Source organism: Tripterygium wilfordii, chromosome 2 (assembly GCF_013401445.1).
Source record: "Tripterygium wilfordii isolate XIE 37 chromosome 2, ASM1340144v1, whole genome shotgun sequence".
In the NCBI taxonomy this organism is placed as follows: domain Eukaryota; kingdom Viridiplantae; phylum Streptophyta; class Magnoliopsida; order Celastrales; family Celastraceae; genus Tripterygium; species Tripterygium wilfordii.
The window spans coordinates 2,726,407-2,735,984 of record NC_052233.1 but is presented as its reverse complement, the minus strand read 5'-3'; the positions used below and the strand labels follow the sequence as shown (position 1 = coordinate 2,735,984).

Genomic DNA, 9,578 nt, shown 5'->3' with positions numbered 1-9,578 from the left:
GTTCAACCCCGTATACTTGTGCTTCCTAAATTACTGTCAAAATTAGCTTCTTGTTCATGTGGGAAGCAGAGTAATTATTTTTTTAACAGGTTGATGATACTATTGTCCTCCTGTGTGGCTTCAATGTTCATCCATTGTTTTACATAGCTGTGGAAATGAATTTGCTTTCCTTGATTTGGAAGACTGAAACTGTTATAATCTACTACTGCTTTACATGAATTCATGGGAAGTATTCCAGAATACTCTCAGACAGTTGTGTGATGAGAAGTAACAGATCAATGTTGGCAGATCGAAGGCCCAGTATCCTAAAATGCTTGATAGCATCAACTGTCCAATGATTTCTTACAAGCGTTGTTGAGTGGGTGAGATTACAGTACAACACATTGAATGGTCAAATCACTCACAAATATCAATATGAAATTCCAGAACAAATTGAAGCCATTTTTGATTGAAGAACATGTATTATAAGCATTTGTTACTCAAAAGTACATTCATGTGCCCACTGCTTGATTTGGATGATTGTTATTAACAGATATAGCAAGTTAAGTTACACTCTAGTCTTATAGCTAGCACCAGCTGTGCCTGTGCTATCTCTAGACCTATGAGCTATTCAGTGATGTAATTAACAGCTTTGTTTGCTTTTCAGGTTTGCCTTCATAGCCTCACCCTTCTACACATAAGTCTCCATTCACAGGCTTACATGGTCTTTCACAAAACAAGAAGATCATGTGGAGGAAAACAAGTAGATTGATATAATTGTTGTGCAGTGGGATTCACTACATATATTAAATGTGGGTATCTAGAGATACCAGAACTCTTAATTGCCTTTTGGTTTGTTGTTCCAGTTGGATGGCTCAGATTGCATCAAGATACCAACTAACCTGTAAAAGGTTGACTCTGGTACTACCTTATTTAAATTATTTAACTAACTCATTTAAGTATTCTTTTGCACTGCTGTATATGTCAGACATTGAAATAGGTCACTGCCACTGGATTTTTGTTTTCTTCTTACCTTTTATGGGAATGGAAAGGAAGGGAATGGCTCTGCAGTCTAGGCAGCTAAGATTTCTGTTGTATTATCAGTAATTTATAGAAAAGAGAGAAGTAATTCTAGGCTTATTGGTCCAGCTCATAGAGTTGATAAGATAGAAATGCTAGCTTTGTGTTGAAAGGAAAGAAAATCAAGAAAACAAAAGAGAGGAGGAAGGTTTTCAAGTGAGTTGTCAAGTACAGGAAAAACTCTCTACTGTATTGACAAAAAGGTCAGAAATCACTAGCTTGTGAACCAAGATCTCACTCTATCAGTAGAGGCTGAAGGAAATCCAAGAGATTTTGGTTGTTCTGTTCTGGCTTTTCTTTCTTCTCGGGAAATGGGAATTTGCAAATGCTTGCTTTTCTCAGCTTGTTATATATATATATATATATTGCAGCAATCATGACTCCATAAATTCTGTGAATGAATGATTCAAAATCTGTGTTCTTACCTCTCTCTCTCCTTTCCATCATAATCACAACATCATCATTTAAGGACTTGAAATCATGATGAAGGAGAGATACTTGTGTTTTGTGTTAGCAGCATTGCAAGTCTTGAGTTGGGCTTCAAGCAGGAATTTTGCTCCAAATGATGGTCTTTCTGTTCATCAATCAGGTAATAATCACTCACTCACCCAACTTTTCTTTGCAAATTTACCCAGTAATCTCTTATTTCTTGCAATGATTGCATCTACTTGACTTTTTGTGTCTTATTACAAACCATTTTCTTGGAAAATTTTGCTCCTACTCTCAAGAAAATTTCTACTCTTTCTCATCAAACATTTTTCATATGCAGTAAATGCTTTGTCAGGCCGGAAATCAGAGTCTTTACAAGGTGCCTTTGGCACACAATTGCCCTCAAAAGAGGTCTCTCCCTTGACAAGCATGGAAGGGGCAGATGAAGAAGCATATGCTAATGGGAAGAGAAAGATAGGGTCAAGTCCACCAAGCTGTGAGCACAAGTGTTATGGGTGCATTCCCTGTGAGGCCATTCAAGTGCCCTCCACCAGCAACCATTTGGGGGTCCAGTATACCAATTACGAGCCCGAGGGCTGGAAATGCAAGTGCGGCCCGACCTTTTACAGCCCATGAACCCATTTCATTGTACATCAACAGAGTTGCTCATCCCATTGTACAAAAGTGCACTTCTGGTTCATTAAGCTGTTTGAAGTTGGAACATTAACATTTCTGAAAGCTTACATTACAAAAGAATCTCGTCCGAGGCCAGGTAGATTACTCAAAACTTCATTGTCCAGCGATATGTAGCCAATACTTCATTATGTCATAGGTTGTGAACCCAATTGCTACGGATGGAACAACCTGCACATGAATGATCAGTCAGATCAGTTTAAGTGCGTATTTGGGTTTAGTTACATGAATCCAAAATAGAAATCAATGATAATCATATGTTTGGATTTGTTTTCTCCATACATTCACGGTCATACTTTCAACAACTCCTATTAGATTACCTTCAAATAGTTAATGGTTAAGCCTGCATACAATTGTCTCCATCCATGAAACCGGATGATGCCGCTTAATGCCTCCACAGTGTTCTTGTACCTGAAATCACCCCTTTGCAGGTATTCAACCTGGAAAATAAAACAGTTATTTTTGAAAAAGTACCGAGGGCTGAAAGAAATTGGAAGCCTGTCTGCTCCAAATACCTTTAAGGAAGTAAGTTATTCAAAGATATTACTATGTGAAGGCTATAAAAATTACATTATATGGTTTTAGTTCACATTTAGTACCTGCATTCCCAAATAAACCAACAACATCCAATGGATATGTGATGGTCTGCCCAAATAAACGAGCAAAAGCTCCGCAGGAAAGACGAATTCCTATAGAATTCTGACAATCTTCAGGAATCCGCTGCTTGAGCTCCTCGTACGCGTATAATGTCAAGCCAGCATAGGGAAGAATTCCCACAAGTGTAGGACCTGCAACGGTTGAACCCAAGTTGTTGCAAAATGGTTAAATTGTCTCTATATATAAGATTCAATCTTACACTGCCAGAAGAAAAAGAAAAAGAAAAACATACCTAAACCACTATAAAAAGCAGTCACTCCACCTTTCCTGTATACACTCCTCAAAGCATCTTGAATCCCAATTACAGCATTTGTGCCATTGCTGCTTCTCTGTTCTACCACCTAATTATAGCACCACCGCGTAAAGAAATTAAAATTTGCACCAAAAACTAAACGTTACAACGATGAAGAAGGAAACGTAAGCAATACTAATCTAATCTGTTACCTGGTATGCAAGCTTTGTTCGCGCTAAATCCAGGGGATATGTGCATAATACTGCTGTTCCACCAGATGCAGAACCTGCTAAAAGATCAATAACAGGTCCTTTTCCAAGGGAAGGGCAATTGTTCACGAGCCAAGATCGATATTGCTCGTACGTCATGTAATGTAATGCTGAAAAGGGAACGATTCGGAGGACAGCAGCAGCATTTCCTCTGCAGAATTTTTAAAGAATAACTTAGACCTTAGTTGTATTATCAGAAGAAAATCTGTGTGTCTAAATCCTACATTATATATATTAAAACTTACTTATAGAGGCCTTTAACACCTTCATGCTTCACTAACTTCTTCAGCGATTCGTAGACCCGGATAGAGTGATAGCCTTCTCTTCTTGTCTGTCAAGAGGCAAGAAACAAAATATATGATCACCAGATTGAGAAATTGGGTTTCATGATTCATATAATATGCTAAGACAGACATTAGGCTTTTTTTTTTTACCTGCAAGAGTATTTTGATTCTTTCAAGGGGAGCAGTGGTGGTCTTTGCAATGGCACTGGCAATGGCACCTGCAAATAACTCCTTAACACAAGCAGGAAATGAATCAATGAAGTAAACATTGGCATTCTCATTAGACCCATCAACATTTCCACCACCTACACCAGAATAACCACCCATCTCAACCCACAAAAATGCATTGAAATTAATGAAGTGAAAGGTGGAGAAGTTAAATAGGGAGAGACAAAAAGAAAAATAGAAAGTTTATGTGAAAAGAATAGCATGATTTTGAGTTAAAATGAGTTGGTGATGCTCTTAAAAATTGGTGTTGTTTATGACTAAAGCGAGTTGGTGTATTTGCTTAAAATAGTTCGGTGCCTAAATAAAAAGTTTACTTTGGATATAAATAAAAAAAAAATAATCTAAATATACTACCAATTGCACTATTAATTGCCATTGAATATTGTAATATTAATTAATTAAAAATTTTGGCCCATTTAGGCAGGAATAAATCTTTCACTTGGAAGTGAACATCTGATGTAGGTTATATAGTTATCGCATTTATAGAGAATTATGATTGTCATAGTCAATGATGTCATGTTGAGCTGAAAATTGCATGGTTGATTCTAAACGGCCTTCAAATATGCAATTTACGATTTGTTTTGGTACTTTGCTTTCAACGTTATTATTTTGTTTCTTTTGAGTTATTTAGGATTTTGGTTACGATATTTTCTTGTACTATTTAAGTTGTATTTTCAATTTTTAGATTGAATAAAAATGATAGAGACTAGTCATTTTTGAATTCTAACTTTTTTAGTATTCCTTCGATTGTGAAATCAACGAATTGTTAAAGCCTTAAACTTGGTAGTCATGATTCGAATTAACAAGTTTGAATAGAAACATTCCTTTCATCATGCTATCATGCATCAACACCCAAATTCAATTTTTTATATTGACACCCTATCACCCTAGTAATTTAATAAGACAATCCAAATTGATTTACATTTATTCACACCCAAAATAAACAATTATCTCATTAAAAAAATATTTTTTTCCTCTAGTTTTTATTATTTTTTATAGGCTACTATTGGAGACCAATTTTTTTTAAAATTTTTTTATTTGTTTCTCTCTTCCAAAAACAAAAAAGTTTTGTCCTACCGATTACCATTAAATACGCAGCGACAGGCATGGTCAAGAACTGTTGAAGAAGACCACATCTCTGCTTCTCGCGTAACCAAAATACCCCACGTTCGATCTATCAATGGCTTCCTCTCGCGTAAGTCTCTCTCTCTCTCTACACTTCTTCTTATGATCTCTTCATTCCTGCATACACTCAAAATCACTGTGATCTCCAAAATTGAATTGAATCAAGTACGAGATTACTCCGATTTGGATTGTATTAGGGTGAAATTCGGTTCAAGGAATGTAATATGGATTGGTCTCCGATCTGCATCTGTCTTTTTTTCCCTTTTTTTCTTTTTCTTTTTTTATTTTGAATGTAACAATCGAAATACAGAAATACGCATATATATAGTACGATCTATCCTTTGATCGATGGTATTGACTATACTGTTACAGCCTTTTGTGAATCACTGCTTATGCTGCAATGTCGATTTTTCTTCAGATGCGTACTGTTACATCTATGGGGCTGTTAATCAATTGAACTGCAAGATTATAGAAATATAAGGTTTTGTGAATAAGCCTTCAACAGATATTTCTTAGGAAAACAATGCATCTATGGACTCATATAGAACCAAAAAAGAAGAAGATAAAAGAACCATTTTTATACAATTTTTTTTTGTCCCTTTCAATTTTGAGTGTACATTGATAGTGCTTTTATCGCTTAATTTATTTTGAAAATGGGTACTCCAGGGCAAGGTCATGGATCTATGTATATGTAATGTAAGCAAAATAAGTGGAAGAAATTTGTAAAATATACTTATAGTTGCATAGTTGAAGTTGATTGGAGTGGATGAATGTATGATTCATGATAGAAATTAATGGAGAAAACAAATACATGCGGTGGATCCCCGTTGATGTTCTCGTAAACTCATGTGGTCGACCCCAAACTTTTGGGATAAAGGCTTTGATGATGATGATGATGACGATGACTTATAGTTGTGTAGTGTATTGAATGAATGACGGATATCAGTAGGCGAATTCGAAGTAAAAAATGGTGCTTAACTTTTGGTGTTTAGAAAATAGTACTAGGAGTGAATGAGTTTATACTATGTGATGGTAACAGATTACTAATTAAGGCTGAGCCCATGAATAATTCCGGTTTTGTTTCTTATTATTTTGAGTTTTGGATATTTTAGTAATTGAAAGTGATAAATGCCTCCCACTTTATGATTGATTAGATTGATATACTAATATAGTTTATTTTTTTGTTTGCAAGGAATCATGCCCTTCTGTCAAAAACATCCTCCTTTTGGACTCTGAAGGAAAGCGTGTAGCAGTCAAGTATTACACGGATGACTGGCCAACAAACAGTGCCAAGTTAGCATATGAAAAATCTTTGTTCACAAAGACTTTGAAGTCAAATGCCCAAATAGAAGGTATGCTCTGATAAACCTTTTTAAACACTGGAAAATGATTTCAATATCTTGTTATTTTCTAAAGGATATTGAACTTAGATATAGTTTAATGGCCCTGGTTGGTAATAAACCTTCAATAACAGTGATGGTGACAGACAGCAAAGTTGGGGATGCTAAAAGAAAGACACATCAAAATTTATTATCAAAACAAGCTAAAACCGTAATCTCTGTTCATGCACTTGAATGTCCTTTTACTGCCATGTTACTGCACATAGTGCACCAAATCCAGTAATTGACTGGCATAAATGTTGCTATGCTTCACACCATTTTTTTAAAAGTGAGATTTTGTATAATTGACATGTACTAGTCTCTTTCCACATTCTTGAGTATTCCATGTGGCATTCCATCAAGTGCTTTCTTTTAAATTTTCCAGAAGGGCGGGTGAAAATGTAATATTTGTTTAATATGATGAGAATTGTTAATGCTTTATCTTTTAAAAGAATTATTTTCATGTGAATGTTTGGATCCAAGGAGGTACAAAACCTTAGTTAAGTATTGATATATGGTGCTGTTGGTGGATGTGAATATATTATTGCCTCTCAAGATATCTCGATCCATTGTTTACTTTTTCTCCTTCATTTGTGTCTTCTCTTTATCATCTGCCATTGACATCCATAACCTTATGCATCTATTCAGCTAGTTATAATGTCTAACAGAAGCAAGTGAAAATAATTCATTTTCATTCTAGAGCCCTGATGTTGAAGTTGTGGCCTTACATGTTTTTACCTATGAAGCTGGGTTGAAATGGACTTAGAGAGAATGATAGTCATTCTATTTAGTGGCTCATCTGTGGAGAAATTCTAAGTTTCTCCATATATAGGAAAAGAAGCATGTGCAAGGGGAAATCCTTTAACCCAGTATTAGAGGCCTTGAGATACCATATGAAATGCATTATTGATGTGATGCTAAATTAACTATGCAGCGGAAATTGCAATGTTCGAGAGCAACATCGTCATCTATAAGTTCATTCAGGACTTGCATTTTTTTGTGACTGGAGATGAAAATGAGAACGAGCTCATCTTAGCTTCTGTTCTTCAGGGGTTCTTTGATGCTGTTGGCATTCTGTTGCGGTATTTTCAATAATTGCTTTTTTTAAAAATATCTTAATGGATATTTAGTTTCTGGCATTTATCCCAATTAATCTCTGATGTCACTGTTACAGGAACAATGTGGACAAAGCGGAAGCGCTTGAAAATCTGGACCTTATCCTTCTATGCCTTGATGAAATTGTTGATGGAGGGTCTGCAATACGCTTCTAGAATTCCTTTTCTGTTCAATTTCTTATAGTAGTCAAAACCTATAGAAACAATCAAATGATATTAACTTTATATTAGCTAGATTAGCTTCATAATTATTTTTCTTTTTCTTTTTTTCTCTGGTCAGAACTGGAATCAAATAATACACAAAAATAATAGTGTCCTAACAAAGGAGATCTGTAAATACTTCTTATGGCATCACTTTATAAATAAATTAGATTACTTCTGGCTAGAATTTTTTCCTTGTTCATATGCAGAAATTTTGTACCATTAGGACTTAGAATTTTTAATTTTCTATTTATAGTCCTACAAATCATTATCTATGTTAAATTGGCTTTTTTTGCATATCAGGTAAAATTAATGCTTTTCTGCAGCTTGTTATGAAAATTTTCTTCTGTTTTGTTTTGTCCTTCTAATTAATAGTGATTCATGTTGATGAGTTTAATGTCTGGAAAAAATTTTAAACACTAGTTTTTAGTTTCTTGTGGCTGCCCTCATCATCTACAGCCTACACAAATGTTACAGATTCATATCTAGTGCAAGGCACTGTTTGGTACCTTTCCTAACGAGTGTGATTGATTTTGTTTGCAGGATAATACTTGAAACAGATGCTACTGTTATAGCAGAGAAGGTAGCATTTCACAGTATGGAGTCTGCCGAACTTTTGTCTGAGCAGGTTTGTGCTATCACCATGTCCGTAATTTGCATTGACGGTAAACAAAGAAGCAAACGTTACCCATATATGAAGATTTGAGTGTCAACACTAATAGGAGATGAAATCACAATAACCTGGTTAAATCTTAATCTGTCATTGTAATGTGTTTTCTACCATTGCAGACAATATCTCAAGCACTGGTTACAGCACGGGAGCATTTGACAAGAACCCTTTTTCAGTGAATTTCTACCAGCACACTTGGAGATAATGGCTCGGCATCATTCTCTTGAGTAAAGTTTTTGCTCTGTTTAGATTATAATTATTCTTTTAAAATTACTCAGCATTATTTATTTTTTTCAGCTAAATTTTCAAACAGTTGATAATATAGCCCATGAATCTCATGTATTTAGTCGTTATTTTATCTAATAATGAAGGATCATTGCGTGCAGACATGTTATATCAATATCAATATCACTGCTTTTGTTTTGTCCTTCCTAAGTGATTGGTCTGAGTGTGTGTGGAGAGTGGAGTAATTTTCTATGGTCTTTTCCATGGTTAATGAACTAAGGGCCCGATTGGTTCAACTGGTATTGTAGTGGGAATAGTACTCGCATTACATTACTTGTTGATGACGAACCTTATTTGCACCTTATTTTTTATTGAGTACATCACGATCTAAATAAATCTCTATTGAGTACACTCCTTTTTTGTGTTTCTTTTGAAAATCACACTCTACACCCTAATGCATAACATAAGAGAAGTCTCTTAAGCATTTCATCAAACACCTTGCCTGTAACTCAGATTTGTATTCAATTGACCTAAATTCTCCAATGCTTTAGCCACACAATCATGAACCCAGCAACAATAAACATCAAAGATATATATAAAATAAGGAGCAAAGATCAAAAACAAGATGACATCAATATGGATGGAAACCAGATGAGAAGATGGAAGTTAGATGATGTAGCGCGCTCATATACACTAACCAAGTCTAGCTCACTACCTCATGACCATGTATGCCACTCCCATATCCCAGTAACCATTTTTAAGAAAAAATAATCATATCACCTTTCCACACATCACTCACCTCTCCAACCATGTTCAAATGATCCATTAAACCCAATAAATACCTATCTCACTCGGCCACTCCAATAAGAAAACTTGTTGAAGTCAGAGTTGATTGCTGGATTCTTTGGCAATTGATGAGGAGTGAATCTCTGTCTTCAGGTTAGGGGAGAAGGAGGAGGGAAGAGGTGGTTGTTGTGGCCGTCGAAGGTTGAGGTGGGTCTCCGTCTTCACC

General features: G+C 35.4%; 3 protein-coding genes across 4 annotated transcripts; 2 read left to right on the top strand and 1 right to left on the bottom strand.

The window, feature by feature from the left end:
- The first annotated feature begins 635 nt into the window (after positions 1-635).
- LOC119982281 lies at positions 636-2,188 on the top strand. Its single transcript, XM_038825586.1, has 2 exons — positions 636-1,648; positions 1,829-2,188. Exons 1-2 carry the CDS (start codon positions 1,540-1,542, stop codon positions 2,122-2,124), a joined length of 405 nt encoding a protein of 134 aa, XP_038681514.1. The 5' UTR covers positions 636-1,539; the 3' UTR covers positions 2,125-2,188.
- An 86-nt stretch (positions 2,189-2,274) lies between these two features.
- LOC119982272 (mitochondrial carrier protein CoAc1-like) lies at positions 2,275-4,297 on the bottom strand. Its single transcript, XM_038825573.1, has 7 exons — positions 3,774-4,297; positions 3,585-3,670; positions 3,283-3,490; positions 3,071-3,179; positions 2,752-2,969; positions 2,502-2,621; positions 2,275-2,352 (listed from the first exon to the last, which is right to left on the bottom strand). The coding sequence occupies exons 1-7, from the start codon at positions 3,948-3,950 to the stop codon at positions 2,278-2,280; spliced, it is 993 nt and encodes a 330-aa protein (XP_038681501.1). The 5' UTR covers positions 3,951-4,297; the 3' UTR covers positions 2,275-2,277.
- A 604-nt stretch (positions 4,298-4,901) lies between these two features.
- On the top strand, positions 4,902-8,768 carry LOC120005717 (coatomer subunit zeta-1-like). 2 transcript variants are annotated; one of them, XM_038855518.1, is made up of 6 exons: positions 4,902-5,046; positions 6,169-6,328; positions 7,293-7,437; positions 7,530-7,607; positions 8,215-8,299; positions 8,461-8,768. In XM_038855518.1, exons 1-6 carry the CDS (start codon positions 5,032-5,034, stop codon positions 8,518-8,520), a joined length of 543 nt encoding a protein of 180 aa, XP_038711446.1. In that variant the 5' UTR covers positions 4,902-5,031; the 3' UTR covers positions 8,521-8,768. The 2 variants fall into 2 exon arrangements, with proteins under 2 accessions (XP_038711446.1, XP_038711439.1); XM_038855511.1 differs by having other exon boundaries at positions 7,290-7,437.
- Positions 8,769-9,578: the final 810 nt, after the last annotated feature.